Source organism: Zootoca vivipara, chromosome 10 (genome assembly GCF_963506605.1).
Source record: "Zootoca vivipara chromosome 10, rZooViv1.1, whole genome shotgun sequence".
Taxonomy (NCBI): Eukaryota; Metazoa; Chordata; class Lepidosauria; order Squamata; family Lacertidae; genus Zootoca; species Zootoca vivipara.
The window spans coordinates 20,495,504-20,520,402 of NC_083285.1; the positions used below are offsets into that span (position 1 = coordinate 20,495,504).

The following is a 24,899-nucleotide window of genomic DNA, read 5'->3' on the forward strand; positions in this document are numbered from 1 at the left end:
TTTATCTACTTGCATTTTGATGTGCTTTCAAACTGCTAGGTTGGCAGGAGCTGGGACCAAGCAACGGGAGCTCACCCCGTCACAGGGATTCGAACTGCCGACCTTCTGATCAGCAAGCCCTAGGCTCAGTGGTTTAACCACAGCGCCACCTGGGTCCCGCATTACAGGTATATTTTCCTTTTACTACCGGTAGGAAGATCCTAAGCTTGGTCTCATACCGTATTTGTTCCTGTGTAAGTGTATGGTATATAAATATTGGTGTGTGTCCAATATTCAGGAACAAACTCTATATTTTCTGAGTGACAGCTCAGAAATCATTAAGTGTCATGCGAACTGCACAGCACAGGTCTCTCTAGATATAGAGGCACGTTTTAGGAGAACTGCGCAAATAGGACATCTTTCTCACTAGTGGATGGATTTAATCCCTTTCACAGTCAGTGAAGCTTTGTAGGCATGCCAGTGCCTGAAAACACTGCTGCACTGGGCCACCTGAGTAGTTTACATTGGCATTAACAACTAAATTATCCCCATTCATGTTCAAATTACCTTTTACAGCCTAATCTTATGTACGTTCACATATAAGTCCTATTGTTGAGACAGGCAAATCTGCAGCTCTTCTACGGAGCAGGCCTGTTTTTTGTTTCCAAATATATTTATTGATTTTATAACACTGAAAAACACATAAAACACAAAGATACAAAAAATCACATAAAGCACAAAAAGAAAAAATACCAAAACAAAATACAAAAAGGAAAAAGAAACCATAATATCCTATCATTGTTGACTTCCTCCTGTCCTTTCTAACTGCGTTCCATTGTATATCATCCTCAGTAATTTCTATATCATACTTCAATCCTCTTATTTTTCTCTTAACAAACATAATTCAATCCTTTTCATATCACCTTAACAAACATTTCATTTCTTATTTAACACTTATATCTACAGGCCTGTTATTGCTTTGGAAGCCTCGCAGATTGTCGCCAATCCAAACGGCTATTGCTTAAACTAGCTTGTTGGCTGAGCGGATCTACAGGAGCATTTATTCCCTGAGATGTCATCGTGAGATGTCAAAAACATTGGTGCTGATCTGTGCTAACTAGAAGACCGTATGAAAGGGATGTCATCCATTCAAGGAACAAGATGTAGTTAAACAGCAAAACAACAATAATTGACCATAATTTCCCAAGCAAGAAAGAAACAAGTCTGCAAACATCAGAAGTCTCAGCCCTGCGTTTCCATGCAATGCTTTACTTCAAATCATGAATAATGGATACCATTCTTTCTGTGTCTCACTGCTTCGCACAACGTAAAAAGATGTGCATTATGCAAATATAATATCTTAAAATGGTCTCCTGTCAAATACATATTGTTTTCTGTTTCTCTTTTTAATGTAATTGACAAAACACTTGATAGTACTGATTATGCCTCCCCTTGTAAACAAGTTATTTTATGGGTATAAGCAGCTGTGTTTATGCCTCTATGAATTTCTGACTTCAATATGAAGTTGTCATTGCACTGTGAAAGAGCACTGCACAAAATCCTAAGCATGCCACACACCAGCTGGCAAATAAATAAAAAAATAAATCCTTTCACTAATAAAGACAGGGAAAATATAGTCAATATTGGTATACTCCAAAGCAGCATCAAAAAGTTTTATTGGTTTTGCTCTTTTAGACTTTATGTACCAAGAGGTTCGTGCGAAATTTATGGCATGATTCAATCACCTTGGCTAAAGCAGGGCAAGGCATATTCACATTAGCAAAATCCAAGAGGTGTATTCAAGACTAGAACTGCACTACTATTTTTGGTAATAAACAGAAAGACCGAGAAACAGTTATTATGCTCATAGGCATAATAACCCAGCCTAGAAAGTTTTCAAGCCTGAAAAAACTTTGTTCCACTTGCTTTCATGTTATGCTATTTAGACAGAATATTGTTTTGAAATTTTTGTTAGATGCCTTTTGGGTGCGTCAAGGGGACAAAAAGTGAGGTGTGTGTGGTACCACTAAGAGTACAGGTATTTCCCTTCCTGTTCAGAATCAATTTTATGCAGAGTGTTCTGAATTGATATAAATGAGTAATGTTATAGCACTGCATAATGTGGTCAATGGGCAAGTTCAAGTCACTCACGCTTATTTTGAAAAGTCTTATGGGCCCTCTCCAGTTATAATATCAAGCTGTGTTTTCTCTTTAGGACTTGAAGATGAATCATGCCTCATCCCCCATAACAGTGTAAATGCACAATGCAAATAGATTTGGGGCCGGCGTAGGTTTTGTCATGCCACCCACAAACAAGTGAGGATCCTGAGAGCCGCACCAAGGAGGTACAATACAAACACACTTAGCATATGCATATATTAAATAAAGCCCTTTACTAAGGAACGGAATACATTTTAAAGAATGCCAGTTTTAAAATATAGCATATTTTAAGCTCCACTGCCAAAAACATCACTTGATACTTTGCCACGTGTACTAGGCCACCATGATCCTGTTGAAAGCTGTTTTCTTCTTCATGCCTCCCAGCCTGTAAATGAACTTGTTCTTTTTGCCACAGTTTTCTTTAAATTTTCACTGCCTAAGGAAGAGGGAGAGGAGGGGTTACTGTATTCAGCATTCTCTCTTCTGTATTTTTGCATTAGTTTAACCATCACCAATTTTCAAATGGACTCCAGCCTAATTTAAATAATATCTCTTATAAACAAAAAGTCATTGTTTAGGGAAAGTAAGACTACAGCAGCGTCCTTAACTAAGAAACTACCGTGGTGAATTGTGCAGCGGAAACATCCAAACCACTCTCAATGATCTGGTTGTTCCCCTATTGTGTGTGTGAGCTACGTAGTCTGATTCACTCCTTGTTTACTAGAAGAGTACTTCACAGTAGCCATGGTGAATCTATCAAGTTTATCTGTTTCTCATTTTTCAATCTCAAGTTCAGTTCTCCTCAACAATTTTGGGTTGCTGTTGTTTTTACAAATCCTCATGAAAATTCATCAGCACTTTAGTGTGAATTTCTTTTTATACAAACATTTGTACGCAGTTTTGCCTAATACACATGCTTTTTCTAAAACACCTTTCCTTACTATAATCCATTTTTGTAGGTTATTTGCACCTATAAGTGTGTTTCAATGCAAACATAACCCTAGTATATGCATTTTCATACAAAGTATCACATTTTATTTCCTTCACAAACTATCATAAGATAAAACATATGGATAAACTGAACACATAAGACTTAAAACAGCTAAGGGATACACATTATTTGGCACTGCAAAATTCAAAAAGGTGCAACTTTTGTAGGAAATGTTTCAGTTTGCATATTGCTTGGGAAAGTGCAAACTATGTAGGTTCACCTTTAAATGCAAACTAAATTGAATTTCTCCCCCATACCTAGATCATGGTAAGTCCAACTTTCAGTTGTCAGTCGATAGGGTTGCAGAATAGAGAGCAAAGGCATTGAAAGGAGCAGTATCTTTGGAACATGGTGGGAGGAAAAAGCTTTGTGGTACTCATTGCAGGATCCATTGCATGATTCTTAAGAAGCAAACTTAATGCTCTTTGAATGTCACATGAAGGTGGAGGGTGGACCTCCTGACTATCCTATGGAAGGTTACTGGCCCAAGGAAGCTGCTCCATGCAGAGAAAGGGCTCCTATACCATTGCTAGGGACGTGGTGAGCCTGGGCATAATAATCTAGGCAATACACTCCGTAGCCCCTCTACTGATCATGCTTCTAGGAAGTCATACTTGTGCACTATAAGAAATACTCCCAGGCAGATTAGGATCCTGGGGCCAATAGTGCATCTAATCTTGACCCAAGGGTGTTCAGCAAACATCAGCCTTGTGTCATTCCTTATCGCTAGGTGAAGGTGGTGTTTATTTAGATCTGTAGCATTTATTTTTCTGCGCTACCATTGCAGGGTGCGACTGCAGCCTCTGTATGGTGGTTGACTTGAGAGTTACCTGTCTCTAAGTATTCCTTCCAAGGAATAATCCAGGCCCAGTAAACTATAGAAAACTAAGATGCCTTATTAATTGAAATGGCCAGGGCCTAAAGAAGCTCAGAAGACAGCAGGGGGTTTCAAGTTTCCAAGAATTGCTAGCCATATGGCACTGCATCTCACAGGTAGTACTCTGGCAAATGGCAGGCATGCTGCATTGGGGGGTGGGGGGTGGGAAGAGATAGTACAGTTGCTTGGCGAAAGGATTCCTGCCATGTGCTGAGGTTGCACTGCATTCCCCACAATGTACAAAGTGCACCATACTCTCAGGTTTCATTTCTGCAGCTTCTGTTTTTAAGGCCTTCAAATGCAACCTTTTTGAGATGGTTTATAGAAAAACAATAATCATGGTAAGAAAAACTAATTACCAGATTTCTGTGTAGCTGACAAATGTGAGTCTTTCTTCACTGAGAACACCAATACAGTAGTCAGGCACAGTAATAAAAAAGGGGGGGCAAATGATATGATTTAGTGGTACCTCGGTTTACAAACACAATTGGTTCCAGAAGTCTGATCTTAACCTGAAGTATACTTAACCTGAAGCGAACTTTCCCATTGAAAGTAATGGAAAGTGGATTAATCCGTTCCAGACGGTCCGTGGAGTACTTAAACTGAAGCGTACTTAACCTGAAGCGAACGTTTCCCATTTAAAGTAATGGAAAGTGGATTAATCCGTTCCAGACGGGTCCACGGAGTACTTAAACTGAAAATACTCAAACCGAGGCGTACTTTAAGCGAGGTATGACTGTATTAGGACAGCATTGTATAAATCCAGTGTAGTCTTCGGAACTCTGCAGACATCATTCTTATTGTGCATTCATGATGATTTCTGCTCGTGCTGCTATCAGGGAAGTCACATGTGATTCTACTTTAAATACTGTTTGCACCTGCAGAGGTTGTGGGCTTTTACACAGCTTCATTTCTAATCAGCTTCCTGCCTGAAATCCTGTAATATTTTATACCACCGGTCTGCAGAAGCCAGTTGATTTATTTTGTGGCAGGATGATTATATTACTACAGACTGATCTAAGAGAAAGGTAGAGTATGGCAGCAGGGGGAACCACACAACTCACAAGCCAATATGGCTTTAAATAAATGTGGCTCCAGCTGCTTGTAACATAGATTCCTGCCAGGGGATAAGATGGATTACATTGCCTATATTATAATATACAAAGCAGATCATGTTTCCAAGTTTTCTTTCTGAAGCTTCTGTTGAAGCTTCCAGGGCTTGATGAGCACTTTAATATTTTGAGAGTGTTTATATAAAAACAATTCTGGTACAAATTCTAACAATATGAAAAAATAAAATAAATGATTACCAGATGCTGATGATAAACTGGAGCGACTCTTCCCTGAGAGCACCAATCCAGTATTCAGGCATAATAATAATAATACAGAAAAGCAAGTGTTAGGATGCATTTAAAAAGCAACTGCACACATAACAGCAAATATTATCAATGTGTTTTATAAATATGCAGTGTAGTATTTGGGTTATTTTGTGACTGTTTAAGGAAATTACTGCGGACTTCTCTTTTCACAGGTTTTAATATAGCATATATTGTTTTCAGGACTTTATTCCTATTCTTCAACTTCCTTGAATCACCCTCACATAGCAGAAGGCCTGTCTATAAGGGTGGAAGGGGGAATGTGGGGGTGTTGCATGCAACACTGTTTCTTGAGCATTGAATCATATGAGTTGGAAGAGATTATGCAGGAGTATGCAGCTGCCCTTACAGGGATCGAACCTGCAGGCTTGGTATTATAAGCACCACGCTCTAAACCAACTGAGCTATTTTCATAGAATCATAGAGTTTTGTTCTGCCACAGTTTATCCTCCATCCAAAACATTGTCCTGCTGCCTGCTGTGATAAAATTATATAATTTACACCGTTCACAAAATTAATAATGTGAATTATGTGGCCATTGCCTTATTCCACCCCATTCATTTTTAGGGGAATGGGTGGGGTGGGGTGGGGTGGGGGAGAAACCTAACCCATTACATATCAATCGTGGACTCAAAGCAACAACAGTGAATAGCAATTGTATTCACTGGACTGATAAGCAAACATCAGCAATTTCTACCCCTGTTTTCATCAAAATACTCAGACATCTCTAGGTACATGCATATGTTTGTGTGTGCAAGATTCAGTCTGTGCAAATGCAAGCACCTTAACAATCACAACTACATTGCCAAGCTTGAAGCAAGAAAGCGTCCTATTATTTCTTATGTTGAAGTATCTATTTAGTTTTTACCAGTAATTCCTGTGACTGATGCCATGCTTTGCCGTGAGTACATCTTTCGCCTTAATAAGGAAATGTTGTCGGAATACACTGTCAGAGAGCCACATTTAAATGGTCTCCTCAGGTTTTGTTCTTTGTTTTTGTTAATGGCTAATTCAAAAACATGAGAAATTATGTTATGCAATATATATATATATATATTATAAGAAAAGGTTTTTCTGAATTAAAGGATTAAAACGAACTGTAAAACAAAAACAGTCACGAAATACTTAGCTAAGGCAGAACAGAAATCAGAATGTAAGTTAAAGTAAACAAGTTTCATAGTACCGTATGTACAGCTTTCACTGCTAGAACAGTAGTCACTTTAAGAATGCTGCTGACTTGAGGAGGCATATTTTTCTACGTAATAAAACCCAATTTAAGGTGCACGTAGCACAGTCGTGTGTCGTATCCAACACTGCTGTTCCACTTCTCCAAAATATTTATTCTTATGCAGTGAAACTTCTCCCTCCTTTCGCCTGCAGTCCCACACCATCCAATTCTGCTGATGAAGGCTGGGGGGACCCTCCAGATCAATTTCAGGGGCATGAGGGGAGACGAGAAGAAGTCCTGTTGCTCAAGTAGAATACTGCTTTCACAGCACCGAAGACAACCTTTAGTCTTTCCAGTAAAAGATGGGGAGCACTCAGGAACAACAAAAGCAAAAACTGGCATGAGGGTTCATCTTTCCCATAAACCGTGCTTAAAAAAAATTCCCCCCTAGGATCTGCTTGAGATGGGTTGAAAATTACTGAGCTCACTGGTGACAAAACGGTGGTGCAGTGGCAGAGCCTGCGACAAAATGGTGGCAGATAAAGGCAGCAGACATCATGTTATGTTGCTATTACTGGATTCTTTGCCACGGTGTTTTCCTTGTGGCAGGGACTTCCATTGCTCAGCTTTCCGTAAATTAAATACAGATGTTTGTTCTAAAATACTGCATTTCAGCCTCCCCATTTTGAGGAGAATTTACTGATCCAGAGGATCTAGGCATGCTTTTAAAAACGTGCGTTTTCCTTCCAACCCTAGCATGACTCTCAAAGTATTTCTACTCATCTCCTGCAATTTCTTCTCCAATCCTATTTTTCTAAGCCTACAGGGGTGTCTCACCTGGTGGCAGCAATAGCCTCCTGGCAGAAGCATCACTGCCACATACAGGGGAGGGGAGGGGAGGGGAAAGGCGGCAGGTGAGGTTGGGGCTTCTTGATGCACCAATGGAGCTACTCTGCTGTCTCCACCAGAGCAGCCATGCAGCCATGGCCTTGCCCTCTCCCTCTTAGTAAAGTAGCAATGGCACTGCTGCCAGGAGGACATAGCTGAAACTCACCCCACTGAGGGAGGTGCTCCTGCAGGCTTCTATAACCAAAGGACATTTTCGAGGAATCCAACTAACTCAAAGGCAAAGCAAAGCGGGCATTTGTAGCATAATCATTTTAAGTACATTTACTGGCTCTTACAGTTGGAGAGGAATCTAGCTCCATCGAACAGGTCTATTTCAGTTACGGTGTGAAAAACATTTAGAGACCAGAGGTATCTACAAATAAATAAAAAAATCATCAGAAGATAAGGAACCTGGTTTTGTTAACATTTATGCATAGTAATATATTTATGAACTATTACCTTCATTTCATGGTTTATTCAACATCACAAAACGTAAGAACAAAGGAAACTGCTTTAGATGTAAGGACAAAGGAAACAGGCCATTGGCCGAGATTACCGGTAATACAGTCTACAATGGCTGAATGAAGCTCTCTGGGGTTTCAAGCATGAGTATAATTCCCTCGGGCTGCAATCCTGTGCCCGATTTACCTGCGAGTAAAGTCCCATTGAACTCCTTCAGACTTACTTCTGAATAGAAATGTCTAAGATCGCTCTGCTAATGTATAATTTTAGAAGCCTTTCTGCCCAGATGTAGTTTTTTTTAAAGTCAATGTATGTCTAGGGTAGGGATGCAGGTGACGTTGTGGTCTAAACCACTGAGCCTTGGGCTTGCCAATCAGGAGGTCTGTGGTTCAAACCCCCGCGACAGGGTGAGCTCCCGATGCTAGGTCCCAGCTCCTGCCAACCTACCGTGTTTCTCCTAAAATAAGACACGTCTTATATTCATTTTTCCTATAAAAAACCACATCGTGGCTTATTTTCGGGGGATGTATTATTTTTTAATTAAGCATGGTACAGCATTGTTACCTTAACTATGGTACGGGGCTTTCTTGCGCCGCCCGCTGAGCCCACTACTGGGTCCCTGGGCTTGACGCGGCATGGCGCGGCTGGGGCTGGGGCTGCTGCCGGCTGCTGCGTCTTCGCGTGTCGCCCGCTGAGCCCACTGCTGGGTCCCGGGGCTTGACGCGGTGCGGCGCGGCGTTGCTGGGGCTGCTGCCGGCTCCTGCCGGCTGCTGCGGCTTCGCGCACCACCCGCTGCCGGGTCCTGGGGCCCGTTCAGTCGGAGCTCGGCGCATCGCTGTGCTGGGGCTCCCGCTGGGCTGGGGCTCGGCGCGGCGCGCGCTGCTGTGTTTGCCAGCTCCCGCTGGGTCGGGTAGGTACCGGTACCCCCAACATGTCTTATTTTGGGGGGATGTCTTATATTTTTTTGCCTTTAAAAGATCGTGCCATGGCTTATTTTAGAGGCACGTCTTATTTTAGGAGAAACACGGTAGCAGTTCGAAAGCATGAAAGAGCAAGTAGATAAATAGGTAGCGCTCCGGTGGGAAGGTTTTTGTGCGCTGCTCTGGTTTCATCAGAAGCGGCTTAGCCATGCTGGCCACATGACCCGGAAAAACTGTCTGCGGACAAACGCCAGCTTCCTCGGCCTGTAAAGCGAGATGAGCAGCGCAACCCCAGAGTCGTCTGCGACTGGACCTAACGGTCAGGGGTCCCTTTATGTCTAGGGTGGATTGATTTAAATAATCAAAAAAGGCATCTGAAATCATTAATCAATTTTTAAAAAGATCTACAGGTAGTTACTTATTTAAATATTTCCTAAAATGAAGTACACGCTAGTTGCTTAAGGTAACCACATTTTTTGATAGCTGGAGTACTAACTGAGCAAACTGCAGCAATCAGTTAATGCCCAGGCATCAAATAGGATTAAAAAGTCAATAAAATAGATTGGAGGATAACAGCTGTGGTGATGTGCCTCACAATTCTTTCTTGAAAACAGCATTTCAAAAGAAGAGGAGGAGAAGGAGGAGGAGGAGGAGGAGGAGGAGGAGGAGGAGGAGGAGGAGGAGGAGGAGGAGGAGGAGGAGGAGTTTGGATTTGAAATCCTGCTTTATCACTACCCCAAGGAGTCTCAAAGTGGCTAACAATCTCATTTCCCTTCCTCCCCACAACAAACACTCTGTGAGGTGAGTGAGGCTGAGAGACTTCAAAGAAGTGTGACTAGCCCAGCAGTTGCATGTGGAGGAGCAGGGACGTGAACCCAGTTCACCAGATTACGAGTCTACTGCTCTTAACCACTACACCACACTGGCTCTCCAGCTCCCCCCAAAAGAGGGCTATTCATTCATTTTTATGAAGGTTATATATAAAAGGTCAGATTTAATTTTCAAACATGCTTTTTTAAAAAAGAAAAAAAAGAATATTATAGCAGATATTTTAAAAATCCAAATTACATGTTAATAAATAATGATGATGATAATGTGTCTGTGTATTATTCATTCCCTAATCAATTGTATATGTTATTTAAGAGTACATTCACCCTGTGCATTTCTGGTAGTGAAGGAATGATTCTGCAGTTGATTCATTCTGACCCAATATCACTGTGGATGCACACACTTAATGCACTTCACATGAGTATGTTGTGAAATCCTGGAATTGTTCTTTGAAAATCAAACTACACATTACACAGAAATAAACATGATGTAAATACACAAACACACACCAATCATCCTTTGTGTATAGCAAGAAAAGCCACTTCAGGAGAGGGCAATTGGGAATCCATTGCTACTTCCTCACTCCAAATTATCTCTCAAGTTATTTGAAAATCCCATGTCAGTGGGGATGAATGCTGCCAGGAAAGGGATTTGGAATGGAGAATGGTTAAATATATCCCAGCAGCACTTCAAGTTACCCATTCCCCAGATGGCTTTTCCTGGTTGTTGTTGTTTTAAATTCCCCTGAAGGAGAAATCCAGCTTCTCAGCGAAGTACAGTGCTGCTGCAACTACAGTGGAAGATACGAACTGAAATGGAATAAGTGCAAAGAGATTACTTCGCTACTTCAAGCCCTTTTCAAAAGCACAGCGTCCCCTCCAATAGTTTGCATTTGCTATCATGCAATTTTATACTGCATGCAGCAGCTGCTTGCGTTCCTACTCACTTATCATAGAATGAAGAAATTTTGGGACTATAAAAATCTTCCACATCAAAGAAATTCCTACTTTCCCAGGAAATATTAGATGCCTATTGGGATACAAAAACAATTAAATAATCTTCAGAGACAGATACCAGTGTGTTCAGAAAAATCAGTACTACTAGACATTGGAATATAAGGGTTGATTAAGAGCACATGTAGGATTTCTAAAAGGTGCAATGCTGTAAATTGACTTATTTATTTAGAATCTGGATAACTCAGAATTTGATACTGGAATAGAGGATCTTGGTTTTTGTTTTCATTGCCAGGGATGAAAATTAGCGGAAAGACTATTTTAGGCTGTGCCTATAGCAGATCACTTGGTCCTTTCTTAGTATTGCAATGCCAGCACTACTAGCCATTCTACAGATAGGCAGTTATGCAAACACAATGGAGGCTTTCCTTCAAGGATGTAACATATAGAGTCATTTAAAAGTGGGGATGTATCTACTGTAGCGCTAGATACAGAGGATAATGCTTTCGTAAAGAATATAAAAATGCTGTTCAAACTGTGTCATCATGGGGAAAACCTTGCATTCAACTTTCCTACGTCATAGAATAACATTGAACTTAAAAAGCATGCAAGTGGGTGGCTGGTGTCACACTTCCTTAAGAATTTCAGAGTTAATCAGAACAGAAACACTAGAAATGTAATCATATCTGTAGATGTCAAGAGATGGCTTCTTTAATGATCGTGTGAAGCACTGAAACCCTGAAAAGAAACATGAGGGGGTTCCAATGCGTAGATTTCACAGCCACTGTCTTATTAATATTACACACAGAGAGAAAAGATTTTCAATATCTGACAAGGAAACAGAACCAGGCTACATAACATTCTATCCACAGTAAATACAGTTTTCACATGATAACCTGAATGTATTAAAATGCTGCTGCTGGCTATAGCCTTTCTAGTCACATAGGTGATTAGCCTGCCATGCCACGGTAATCATACACAATCACAAACAGTGCTTGTTTCTTTACCCTCAATGAGGAGCTGTGTGGTGAAGAACATGAAATTAATAGATATGGAAACAAGAGGTGTGCACCGAGCACGACTCCCACTCAACATTCTGAAAAAAAACAGCCTGAGACAGTAGAAACCAATTTTTGAGTCTCCAATTTGGCTCAGGGTCACAAAACAAATCCCAATTCAGAAAAACAAAGCGTTGCAGCCCTCCAATTCACTATTATAATTATTATTTTAATATGATTACAACTTCCCCAGCTTATTGACAGTAATGAGTGTGAGATCTATAGCTGAATAGCCCCTAGCAAGTAGCTAAAGTCTGTCAAATTACATACTAATAGGTCCAGTGTTTGTTGTTTTGTGCTAGACCTTTTCCAGAATTGGATAAAATCTGGTAGCCCCTTCAGAGGCAATTATGAGGCAAACCAATGAAAACCATAAGTTCCAGGACAATGCCATTTACCTTTTCATGATCTTTATTTTTCTTCGGAGGAGGCAGTTTCCCAAGGGAGTTTAAAATAGCTCCCCTTAAGATCATAGTGCAAATATGAGATGAATTCAGCTTGAAACTAAAGTTCAAATCAGTAAGGGCTCTCATTTTTTCTTTTGCTGAGCTCCATGCAAGAGCTCTGATACAGTACACATCCTAGGAAATAAAAAGTATAGCAGTCAGCATAAACTGAAAAAATGTGTTTTGTCTAAATCACGGCTTAAATCCACAGGTAGCTTTAACTACCAGGTTCAAATCCCCACTCACGGATGGAGCTCACCTTAGGAAAGTCAAGCTCAGTATTGAGTGGCAGCAGCTCTCTAGGTTTTCAGGGGGAATGCCCAGCTCTACCTGGGATTCAACCTGGGATCTTCAGCATATTACTACTGCCCCTCACCAGAAGTCACTACTTTTCAGCTCCTAACTTACTTCAAAGGCTTCCCACAAAGATGAAATGGGTGAAGGAACTGCGTAGATCACAGACAGGCTACAAGGGTAGCATAACTCCAAACTGTACAGTTTGAAACAGCTTACAATAAAACAATGATATACAGTGGTACCTCGGTTTATGAACACAATTGGTTCCGGAAGTCTGTTCATAAACTGAAGCGTTCATAAACTGAAGCGAACTTTCCCATTGAAAGTAATGGAAAGTGGATTAATCCATTCCAGACGGGTCTGCGGAGTACTCAACCTGAAGCGTACTTAACCCGAAGCATGGGTGTAATTGGTTCCGGAAGTCTGTTCATAAACTGAAGCATTCATAAACTGAAGCGAACTTTCCCATTGAAAGTAATGGAAAGTGAATTAATCCGTTCCAGATGGGTCCACAGCGTTCGTAAACCAAAAATTCGTAAACCGAGGTTCCACTGTATATATAAGTTCTACAAACACAAATCACACAATGATTAAGCTATGAAATAAACAGAGAAAACAGCTGAACTAGTCTACTTTAAAGGAACACTTCAATGAAAGTCACAAGAGAACAGCAGCCTTCCACCAGCACCAGGCACAGTAGGAAGACATACTTAGAAAAGATGTTTCCTAGGCATCCCACAGCCATTATGCTTCTCTACACTCCTCACCTCCAAATAGAGAAGGAAACAGAGAAGAACCTCTGCCACTGATTTAAGGTGAAAAGCAGGTCCAATATTTTCGATAGCCACAACCCAACCAACTTAAGAGCTTTAGAGGTTAAAACTAGCACTTTGCAATCAGAAACTAACAGAGAGCCAGTGTAGATGCAAATTGTGGCGAGATCATGACTGAAGCCACACCATTGCATTTTAAACCTTTCTCAAACTGTGGTCTGTGAGCTCCACTCCAGATGACCCACCAAGAATATCAAGACTTGGTCCTGGCATTGGATTGACTTTTTGCAATGATAAGAGGTAGAGAATGCTTTGACAAGGGGCAAATCATCACACAGGGCAAAGAGGCTCCAGTCTTTATTGATTTCTGTAATATGGTGCTGGTGCAGACTGCTACTTTTTCCTTTTAAAAATCACCAGCATCTTGGCCTCAGGTCTATGGCGAAGCCAGCATGGGGGATTATTCATCCATTGTACTAAAAAGGCAAGACTACGGTTATTAAAATATGAATTATGTATGTGTTTTGATTAGTAGAACACCCAAAAATATATTAAGTAGTTCACCAAGAGCCTCAGGAATTTCCAAGTGGTCTGCAGGGTGGGAGAGGAGTTTGGGAACCACAGATTTAGGAAGTATTATTAATCCAGTGTAAGCACTGTACATGTTTTTACATTGTTATACATCTTGCTGTTAGATTTCTGAGAACAGGGCAATTCATGTGGATTAAGGCAACTCCCCGCCAGAATCCTGAAGATAATAAAGGAGTGTTAACTCCTGTGTGCCTCTGTGTGAAAAGAAACAAAAGAAGGTTTAGATTTGACTAAGGACTAAGACAGACAGAGAAACATACACAGAGAAATAGGAGTTTGTAATTCCTTTATAAGCTAACAGCATCAGGAGATTCAGAGCTGCTTCTCTCTGGAGATCAGATGAAGGGTGGTAGATTTGGTTGGCTGATATGAATGTTAAAGATGTACCTTCTCCTATACCCAACCTGTATATCTGTAAATAAACTAAAACATTACAAAACACTGTAAGCATCTAGTGTCCTTCTTCCAAAGGAAACCAAATTCAGCTACTGTACGTGCTGAGCCCTGGAATTTTTCATCACTCAAGAGAAACAGGGAGAGTGCAACAATATGTTTGTGCTCAAGTAACAGCAAGTTCTACTAGATTCATAGACATAGTACTGTATAGCAAATGTTTACCGCATCAGCTTGTGTTTATAAAATCAGTTTTATGGTGCAGCAGTGTAATTTTTATCAAATCATGAAATGGCTTTGTGCAACTGAGGCCTTGGACATGGATGCTTGCTTCAACTCTTCATGAGTCTGCAAAGAAATTCGTGTATTTATTTGGGCTTACCTCTTACTGACAAATCTAGAAAATATGGCACAATTTTCCCGAATAAAAATCTTAAAATTCTACAAGAGTATAAAATGTACATACAGCAAATCCTATAGTTACATGAACCACAGCATTACTACTCACAGGATTCCTGGGGTCTAAATCCACAGCTCTTGTAGCATCACATATTGCTTTTTTGATTTTGCCTAGAAACAGAGCAGAGAGAGTTTCTTCTATGATTATCAACCACCACAAAATATTATATCAACTTGCTGCTTTTCATTAGTGCACATACAGGCTTGGTTTGCACATCACATTAAATTATAATGAAAAACAAACTATGGTTTAGTATGAATGCACTATGTACTTGGGCATGCTGGTGAAAAGTTCTTGCTTCCCTCCTCCTCTGCTCCTGCTAAGCTGCCACATCTGAACCTGGTTCAAGGTTTGTTTCTCTCCAAACAAGCCATAAGCAGTAAGCCAAGAACCAACCTTAGTTACCACTAGTAGTTTGTTTGGAAAGAAATAAACCATGAACCCACAGGGAGGAGCAGAGAGTGAACTTCTTGGCAGCACGCACAAGAATCCTGTACATTTGCATTAAATTATGGTTTGTTTTTAACTACTGTTTAATGTAGCGTGTGAAATGGGCCACAGCCTTACTAGTATAACTCAGCATGAAGGCCAACTGATAACTTTAGCAAGTAACCAATCTTATCACTGCAAACTACATTTTGTTAATAAACCCAAAGACAAGGCTACCTGTAGGGCCAGAAAATGTTGAGTTGCCATTCAACTGGTTGGCACGTAGAGTGGATCCTCGGGTTACGTTACCTTTGGGTAACGTAACTCTCAGGTTGGGAACACGGCAAACCCGGAAGTGTATACTTCCGGGTTTCGCCGCATGTGCATGTGCAGAAGCACTCTGTGCACATGCGCAGAAGCGCTCTATCGCGCTGCGTGTGTGCACGCAGAAGCAGCGCCTCATGTTGCAGACTTTTCAGGGTATGTAAGGACCCCCAGAACGAATTAAGTTCATATCCAGAGGGTCCACTGTAATGCTAAAATCAATGGTTTAGTGCTATGTAAACAAGCTGGAACAAGCCCAAGCAAAACCTTTGTCTCACCTACTCCCCTTCCACTATCATCCTCCTGCAAATTTTAGAGACTCGTCTCAACTATGCTTGGAACACTAAAGGATAGCCTAACAACCATGCAAGTACACGAGGAAGACTGAAGCGAGAAATTCCATGGAGCTGCCTTTTAAAAGCAATGAAGCCAATGCCAAACTATAAAGGACCTTATTTGTAGGGAAATGGAATGAAACAAAGTCATATACAGAGAGTCTTCCAATTAAATAAAAAAGTCAATCTAACTTATCTAGTTACATTCTACCTACTTGCATAGAATCTAGTTTTCAGAGCATGTGCAGAGCTCCCTGTGGAAAAGAAAATCTGAGAGAATCTTTAGACTTTTTAGTTAAATGGTTTCAAAGAGACACAAGGGTGAAAGTGAAGCCTCATTTTAAAGGGAATTCAAGATCTGTAAAATATGGCATCTTAACAGAGCTGGATTGTTTTCGGACTAATTGCAAAACAGGCTTCATCTCTGAAGTAAGTGGTTGAAATAGCCAGGTAGAGGTTTCTTTTAGAGAGAGAGGGTTCCCACCTCCTTAATGATTCTGAACTTACATTACAAAAATATCAGCCGGTTGAGGATTGATTTGAATTGATTCAGTGCACAGGTGTCAAATCCCAGACACACTAGGAACACTGACCATTCACATCAGAATACAGGATGCATCACAGCAAGATACAGAACATGTATGCAACTCTGTGAAGATCTTCAGATGAATATATACAGCCCAGGGGAAGTAGGGGGTCACAGTTGGTGTGATCCCAATCCGCACACTACCTGTTGATAAATTCACCGAATTTAGAAGAACATCTGCCTTTGGCACGTAAGACAGACTCATAACACTGTAGAATCCAAACTCAGATCTTATCACGCTGTTCCATGGTGATGCCAAGGCGGGCAGAATATATTTCAATTTGACTTATTACTTTTCCTACACAAGCATGCTTATTGAGCTTGGCTACAGAAGCAATATGTCTTACCGCATTTTACATATGCATAAGCTCTCCTCGCAAACGCAGGTGTCTGGTAGTAGGAGCCTGTAACGCAGCCAACATGACAGACACGCTGGAGAAAAGAGGATACTCTTGTGAGCTGCAATATTATTATATTTAATACAGCCCTGCAATGTGATCTACACAGCTATGCCACATAAACACTGCCATTGTGAATCTAATGGAACTCTTGAGCCATTCACATTAGCTCCATTGCTCTTTTATTTATTTCAAATTACTGGTCTTATTTACCTCAGCGGGGTTCTATGAGATTACTCCCCAGACTGTTCAGACTCCTACGGGGAAGATTTATGTCATCATTCCAGTGCAGTGTTTCCCATAATTGTACTGAGTTTAAAAAACATTAGAACCCAAGGGGCTAGACAAGGAACTATAACATTAGCAGCATGCCTCATATAAATCAATTTATTCCCTTGCAGAGAAAAAGGAACGAAGACAGAATTTAATGAGATTGTATGGGAACTACAAAGGCACTAACAACACTTATAATAACTTACGTTTAATCTGAAGTATAAATAGATCACAGAAATAAAATTTGAAGGCAAAACAATACACACTCTCCTTTTTCCATACCTAAAAGTGCAATGTTAGATGCAGAAGCATGTCTGAGAGTATGTTAAGTTCAACAGTAGTTACCTAGGTGTTCCGCTTAACGCAATGGGACTTACTCCCAGATAAGTATGAACAGGACTACAGCCTTTGGACAACAAGGGAGTTAAAGGGGTGCTAAAGGAGGAAAATGAGATTGCAGAGAAGCTGAATTAATTCTTTGCATCTGTCTTGACTAAAGAAGATGTACGGCAGATCCCTGAGCAGGTCTGAAGAACTGAGGCAGGTGAAAAAATGAAGTTTTCGGTATCACTGACAAATTCAATATAAACAAATGATCACATCCAGCTGTTATCCATCCAAGAGTTCTTAAAGAACTCACATGTGAAATCGCTGATCTTCTAACAAAATATTTAATTCATTCTGATTACTTCCCTTTGTACCTGAGAACTGGAGGGTGGCCAATGTAGCACCATTTTTATTTTATTTTTAAAAGGATCTTGTGGGGGAACAGCTGCCGTTCATGGTGAAGCTTCCCCCATGACTGCATCTCTAGAAAAGGATTAACTTGTTGAGTTTCCACCATACAGCTGGAAAAGGCACAATAATTCCCCCCCAATGCCACCCCTAAACCAAAGCCTAGGCTGCCATCATGCATCTGACTATTTGGGAACAAGCCCCATTAAACACAAAGAGACCTACTTCTAAGTGGGCATGTATACCATTGTACTGTGAGTTAATTATGAAATGAATTCTTAATGAAAGCCTGGACTTTGGCACAGCAGGAAAGATGCCTATGCTTTTTGCAAAGTTTACACATTTGGCTTTTTGAGGGAAGAGGATTTCTAAACATCCACCCACACTTATTGTGTAATATCTGCAGAAGATAACTTCTAGTGACTACCTGATCTCAGATTAAGATGCATTTTGGTTGCTAGAGGGACAGGGAAGGCAAACTATCATGGCCTGGAAAATAAGACAGAAGCAGGAAAAGGGCACTAAAGGGGAGGAGAAAACAACAAGGATTTCTATTGCCTGGTGCTCACTTATCAATCACAGCTCTCACTTCACTCATTGGCTAGAAACAGGTGGGAGTAGCCAGGATGGCTCATTTCACAGAAATTGCTTAGAAGGGTATCTGCACATTTTGCTGCACAACTTTCTTTCTAGGACAGCTAGACACTTACTTTAAAAAAAGCCAAAAAACTATGGGGCCCCAATAAAGCCCCAATGCCTACATAATGTCTAATCAATGTACTAAATAACATTATCAATACTACTTAAGTGACTACAGCAGTGGTTCTCAAACTTTTTTTTCTCTGCACCATGCTTTCAAAATAAAAATTTGCTCACACAATGGTCTTAAATTGTGTTTTGTTGCATTACAAGTTGTATTCTATGGAATTCAAATCGCAATATGATAAAATATATAATAAATAAAAGAAGCAATAAAGAAAGATACAATTACAATTCATATAGTTTCTAGCATAGCACATTACAATTGCTACAGCAAGCAGATACAATTAAGCAATTTGCCAAGACTCTGAGCAATTTTCGATTTGTCAGCGGGGGAAAAAGTTTGGGAATAACTACGGCATAAAATATCCTAACATTTTGAGAAATTAGTTCTTGCTAAGCGTCGCCAATGCCAAAATACTTATTTAGGTGTTATTTCTCATGTGATATACAGTAATTGTTAAATGTTACCACAACACTACCTTGTTAACCTAATTCCTCCTAATCATGGGGTGAATAGTATACTATTTAAAAATTATGTACATGAACAATGCATCTAAAAATGCATTCCTTTGATTCATTAAACTTCTCTAAATGTAACAATCAAATGAAAACAATATGTTTCTCTCCCTACGATACAGAACCGCTGTACAAATTGTACACATAATACAAATGTTATGGAAGTTCCATACCTTGGGGACATTTGCAGCTTCTATTGCATTAGTAAACGCTTCGAAAGCATCACGGTGCAAATCTAATTTTTGGAGAGCAACTCCTAGATGATAATAGGTTTCAAACACCTAAAATATAAGAACCAGGATAGCACATTACAGTATTTATAATATTTTAGTACTGGTATGATTAAAACAGCACCAGAAGCTCAAAATAACGAGTAATACCCACTATAAGAAGATTTTGTGCTATGAAATAAGAATGCAACCAGGACTATTGGGACTAATAATCAAGCATAACTATTCCCCCAATGTTTAAAAGACAATATAGATTACAGAGGCACACACACCCATTTACACGGGGGTTACATTTCAAGGTGGTGAACGTTTCATGTTGGTGAAATCACATATAATTGAAACCCATTGAAAAAGCCTGCAAACACCATTCTGTTCCACCCCACCCCCACCCGTTCCATACTTTTAGTGATGCTTCAGTGACATCCTTATGACGTTTCCAGGTCACTTCCAGGTTCATCGCAATGCACATACATATACATGGTTGCTCACATATTGGAGCGCATGTAAGCTGGGGGCTGCCTGGATACCGTAAAAACCAAACAACCGCCATAACAGCCATAGGAAGCTTGGGCACCATACTAATTATACAAATATCAATCAAAAACCAACCCATGCTTTGCAGCCAAACCCACAAGTGTGTGCTTAATAGTGTGTGCTTGGTCCTATTTTTGCTTTAAATGCTAAACTGAAATTACCAGCCGTATACAGCTATGACCAGGAACATATTCTGCAGGAAACTTCATTGTGTTCATGCAAGATAGCAGCTTTCTATAGTTTTCAATTGCCTGAAAACAAAATAAAAATACAATAAGGACCTAAAGCTGGGGTGAAAATGTCCAACTTCTTCTGCAAGTAACAAAAATTCTGTTTCAAAAACAAAAAGCAGGTCAGAGCAGTTGCAATTTTTTGTTTACCAAAAAATTGTTGCAAGATTCATACGAATGAAATATAATTGTGTGTATATTTGTGTATATGTATGCATATGTATACACACAACAGTGTGTATTTGTATCCAATATGACTCGTGTATAAAGCACTCATTTAAAAACAGTACTACTGTATTAAGAAAGGAAAGGAAAATCACAATAGGCATTCCATTTCTCTCAAGCTCTGCCACACCACTGTGTCAAAGGAAGAAAACAAATGACTGTAATCCTAGAAGGAATGCAAAAGTTTAGTGTCTCCAAATGGTGTGGTGGTTAGTGTTGAATTAGGACCTGGAGACCAGGGTTCGAATCCCTGCGCAGCCATGAAGCTCACTGGTGGTGACCTTGGGCCAGTCACAATCTCTCAGCCTAACCAACCTCAAAGGGTTGTTGTAGGGGTTAAATGAGATGGGGGAGAAGCATGTACGCTGCTTTGAGCTTGCTGGGAGAGAAAAGTGTGGCACAACTGTGGCAAAACCCGAGCAGGGGGGAAATACCCCCCCCCCCGTCCTAAGGCAGAGAAAAAGAAACCATTTGCCCTTCCCTGGTTAACAGCAGCCTGCCGATTTTCACTTGATAGGAACAACTGCCACCTCTCCTTCTAAACCAGGGGTTCCCAACAAAATTTTCTCGAGGACCCCTCATCGAGCCGCTATTGTGACAAGGACCCCCATTAATTCCTAACCCTAAAATTAAAAAGTGAGAGCCAAATTAAGAGTCTTTTTATATTTTATATTTATATGTTTTTTTACAGTTCTTCCTCTTCATCTGTAGGCCTTTGTCGTTTTAACGAACCACTTTTTAACCAACGGTCCATTTTTAACTACACAAACTGTAGCTTCCGCAAAAAACAACGCTTTGTTTACAAACACTACTGTTTTGCAAAGAGGCAGCGCGCGGCAGGGAGGAGGGAGGGGAATGGAGAAGACAGGGTACCTGCGCAGTAGCGCACAAATGAAGCCGACGCGTGCAAAGCATCTTGGGGAGGTGAGCGTTAGTAGAATGCGCGCGCTGCCTCTTTGCAAAACAGTAGTGTTTGTAAATCGCCACCTAATGGCATACAGCAGAACTACTGCCTCTATCTAATTCTAGTTTTGCGCTAGACTCTGCTCATGCAGGAAGTGGTCAAAACAAAAAATCTGTTATCATACGAAATATATTTAATATATTTTTTATTCTAATAGCATCTTGCGGACCCCTCTGGCATAGCTCGCGGACCCCTGGGGGTCCCCGGACCACCTGTTGGGAACCACTGTTCTAAACTAAGGCTTGTTGGGTGTGTGCCTTTGGTAGCGAGATGCCAAACCAGCTGACCTTCTGAGTGAGGACATCTTCCCTGCTGTGAGAAAGCAGCGAGAAGATTCACCTCTCAGAATAACCCACTTTTCCTTAGGACGTCTGTTTTCATCATTTTAGGATTTAGGAGTTATGCGACCTCTGGGCCATCTGAAGACTTGCCCTCTATAGGGTTTTTTTTTTAAAAAAAATGTTTAACATTTTATTGTTTTTTTGTAAGCTGCCCAGAGTGGCTGGGCAACCCAGTCAGATGGGTGAGGTAAGAAGAAGAAGAAGAAGAAGAAGAAGAAGAAGAAGAAGAAGAAGAAGAAGAAGAAGAAGAAGAAGAAGAAGAAGAAGAAGAAGAAGAAGAAGAAGAAGAAGAAGAAGAAGAAGAAGAAGAAGAAGAAGAAGAAGAAGAAGAAGAAGAAGATTTAAAACAGTTCACAACAGAAATAGGTAAAAACAAAATATGTATTCTTACTTATGCCCTTTTAAAATGTGGGGTGTGGGTTTTTGAGCGGGGGAGCGGGTCATTGGGTTGCTGTTTTTATTTTGGTTATGTATTTTGTGGTTTTATATTTTGATTTTATTCTGCGAGCTACCCTGAGACCTCCGGGTATAGGGCAGTATATACAAAACTCAATAAATAATAATAATAAATAAATGATAAAGATTAGGACGTCCCTATTTAAAATAGAGAAATGACGTGTGGAACCCTACGTCACACACAAACGAATGTGCAGCTCATCCAACATGGAAACGGGTGAAACGTCTTCACGCGGGTCAAGCCAGATGATTAAATCCGAAACATGAATCCCCCCCCCGAAGTTTTCCACAGCCGGATTCGACCATAGCTGCCAAGTTTTCCCTTTTCTCGCGAGGAAGCCTATTCAGCATAAGGGAATTTCCCTTAAAAAAAGGGAGAACTTGGCAGCTATGGATTCGACCCGTGGAGCTCGAAGGATTCACCACGCGCAGCTTTGAGAGGCGCGCCATTACGCGCGCTCTCGCGCAACCCGGGCAGCCGCCCTAGCGAGCCGGGAGGAGGCAGAGGCGCCCGTTACCTCCCGCCAGCGCTTGGCCCGCTCACAGCCTATGGCCGAGTGCAGATACGTGCGCGCTTCCGTCTGGACGCGCCCAACTTTGCAGACGAGCTTGGAGACGGCGGCTTCGAGCTCGGCCTCGTCCTCCGCCCCGGCGCTCTTGGCGAAGGCGGACTTCGTGCCGGTCGAGGGAGGCGCCGGGCTCCCGCCTTGCCTCCGGCCCTGCAGAGAGAGGCGACTTTGCTCCATTGCGGTGGCCGAGGCGCGTGAAACAGGCGAGCCCAGCGCGGCGCGGTCGCCATGGCAGCCTCCCCCCCCCACGCGCTTCGGAGCCGCAGCCATGGAAACGGGCGGGAAAGGGGCCGGAGTAACGCACGGCACCCCAGCCCCCCACTTTCTGTCTGGGGTTCCTGTTTGATTTTTTGGGGGGGCGTTTTGCACCGTCAGAAATGGACAGAACCATATAAAAATCCTCATGGCGTCTCCACCAGACGTTTGCATTCAGTAGGGAGAGTTGGGCCGCTTGGCAGACAATGCAATTTTTTTAAATTAAAACAATGGGGATAGTTTCGCCTTTGCGGCAACGCAGATGGACGTGTTTTGTACGTGGGGAAATCTCCCGTGCAACTCTGCCTGCTTCCGACGTCACTGTTGCCGCCGTCGGGGCAGACGAGTTGGGCACAGCTACGCCTCTGGGAGGGGGAAACGAGCAGACGTAACGCATTAATATTCTTTTAATTTCTGCCGCCCATCTGACTGCGTCTCTTCCAACTTTTCTGTGCCTTACTTCTGAGTAAATGCGCCAAAGGCCACGCTGCTCCGCGGTGGATGATCATTCCATGTACGAATGGCAAAGTTGTCTCTCGAGGACCGCGACTGCAGAGTTACCAATGAAGAGGCCGGAGGAATTCATTTAATTCAAATTATCCTTTTTCTGAAACAATGAGAAACCTTTTAAGTGACGTTTTTGCCTTTGCGTCGCACGGCAGGATTAGGAATAATTCACTCTTGCAATAAGGTACGGTACCACTGTAACTGATTTTAATCGATACATACTAAATTGTTATTCCAACTACAGTACCTTTATTCAGACTGCCCTTCATAATAAAGGTGATTCCCCCCCACCCCATTTCTCTGCTGATGGCAGATTTCCGCCACCTAGTGGATGCTCTCCACTGGAATTCCGTGCAAACACTGGGTTTTCTGCAGACCTGTTCAGCATTCATTCTGATTTATGCAGCGGTTGACTGTTTACATATCACTCTGCAGCCATTGCGCTTTCGCCACTGGGTTTTGAAGCTGTGCATGCACAATATTAGCCACAAGCCACAGCTAGCCTGTAATTTCTGGAGAAATACTGCTGCTAGACAAGTTTCCCCTATAATCAGCCTCTAAATTAATAACTTAAGTCCCATTCACTTAACAAATTGAGGTGCATACATTTGAAACAGGTGTTGTGCATTATATGCAGAAGACAGCTTCAAGAATAGGAGGTTCGGGGGGGAGAGGGTTGCACGGTTAAGAAAACCAAATCCCACCCCTTCTCTGATGTGTACAAAACATGCAGGTGTGACTTGAAACACATCAAAAGAAAGAGATCTGCATTTTAAGGTGCTACTGTGTACATAGCAGTGGTCTGAACGTTAGTTCTCATTTGTTTACCACAGGCATAGGCAAAATCTGGCCCTCCAGATGTTTGGGACTACAATTCCCATCATTCCTAGCTACGGTAACAGGACCAGTGGTCCAGTGGGAATTGTGGTCCCAAACATCTGGAGGGCCAGAGTTTGCCTATGCCTGGTTTACCAGGTGGTATGACAATGAGCATTCATCCTGATTTACTTACGAGGAGTTTACACATCTTCTCAATTCTCATCTGTTCATCCCACATGTTTCAATGGATTTCCCCATCACTTTCCAAACTGCAAAGAGTCCAGTTCGTGGTTTTTTTTGTTTTTGTTTTTTAATTTGTTGCACATAAGTCCCTCCCCTCAAACCTTGACAGTTCAGGCACCCATTCAGTTTTCTGGAGACCAGCTGGTAAATGTCCTCATGTGACTCTGTCCTCATGAATTGCTAATTTTACCCTTCAAAATATATGGCACTGGGAGGCATTTATTTTCTGATTTCTGATTATTTTTTTCATAGATGGATATACTTTGATGCAAAGTATTCCCATGGTGGCTAACTACTTAAAACGTTAAAGTATAAAACAACACATGAGACAAAACAAAAGTAAAATAAGCAGTAGATTTTAAAATTGCAGCTTATATTACTTGCTTACATGCGTTTTAGTAAGAAAAGCAGCATGCATGCTCTTCATTTTGTACAATACAATCCTATGCATGTTCACCCAGAAATAAGTCTGAAGCCAATAGAACTTACTCCCTAGCAAAAGTGCATACAATTGAAGGCTTAAATATGGCTATATTCTGTATCCTATA

The 24,899-nt window shown here is 41.3% G+C and overlaps 1 protein-coding gene across 2 annotated transcripts; it reads right to left on the minus strand.

Annotated features, from left to right (window-relative positions):
- Positions 1-617: 617 nt before the first annotated feature.
- On the minus strand, positions 618-22,740 carry LOC118091113 (uncharacterized). 2 transcript variants are annotated; one of them, XM_060279593.1, is made up of 11 exons: positions 22,477-22,740; positions 19,904-19,993; positions 19,152-19,259; positions 16,642-16,726; positions 14,669-14,730; positions 12,059-12,241; positions 10,596-10,678; positions 7,736-7,812; positions 6,252-6,389; positions 5,318-5,350; positions 618-2,575 (listed from the first exon to the last, which is right to left on the minus strand). In XM_060279593.1, the coding sequence occupies exons 1-11, from the start codon at positions 22,702-22,704 to the stop codon at positions 2,511-2,513; spliced, it is 1,152 nt and encodes a 383-aa protein (XP_060135576.1). In that variant the 5' UTR covers positions 22,705-22,740; the 3' UTR covers positions 618-2,510. The 2 variants fall into 2 exon arrangements, with proteins under 2 accessions (XP_060135576.1, XP_060135577.1); XM_060279594.1 differs by lacking the exon at positions 6,252-6,389.
- Positions 22,741-24,899: the final 2,159 nt, after the last annotated feature.

Excerpts from the sequence above, each read along its gene's own strand:
- LOC118091113 (XM_060279593.1), bottom strand. The coding sequence starts at position 22,704 with ATGGAGCAAAGTCGCCTCTCTCTGCAGGGCCGGAGGCAAGGCGGGAGC. Across the intron at positions 19,994-22,476 it reads GGGCCAAGCGCTGGCGGGAG|GCAATTGAAAACTATAGAAA; the intron begins GTAACGGGCGCC and ends TTTTGTTTTCAG. Across the intron at positions 10,679-12,058 it reads AAAATAAAGATCATGAAAAG|GCATCTAATATTTCCTGGGA; the intron begins GTAAATGGCATT and ends GTATCCCAATAG.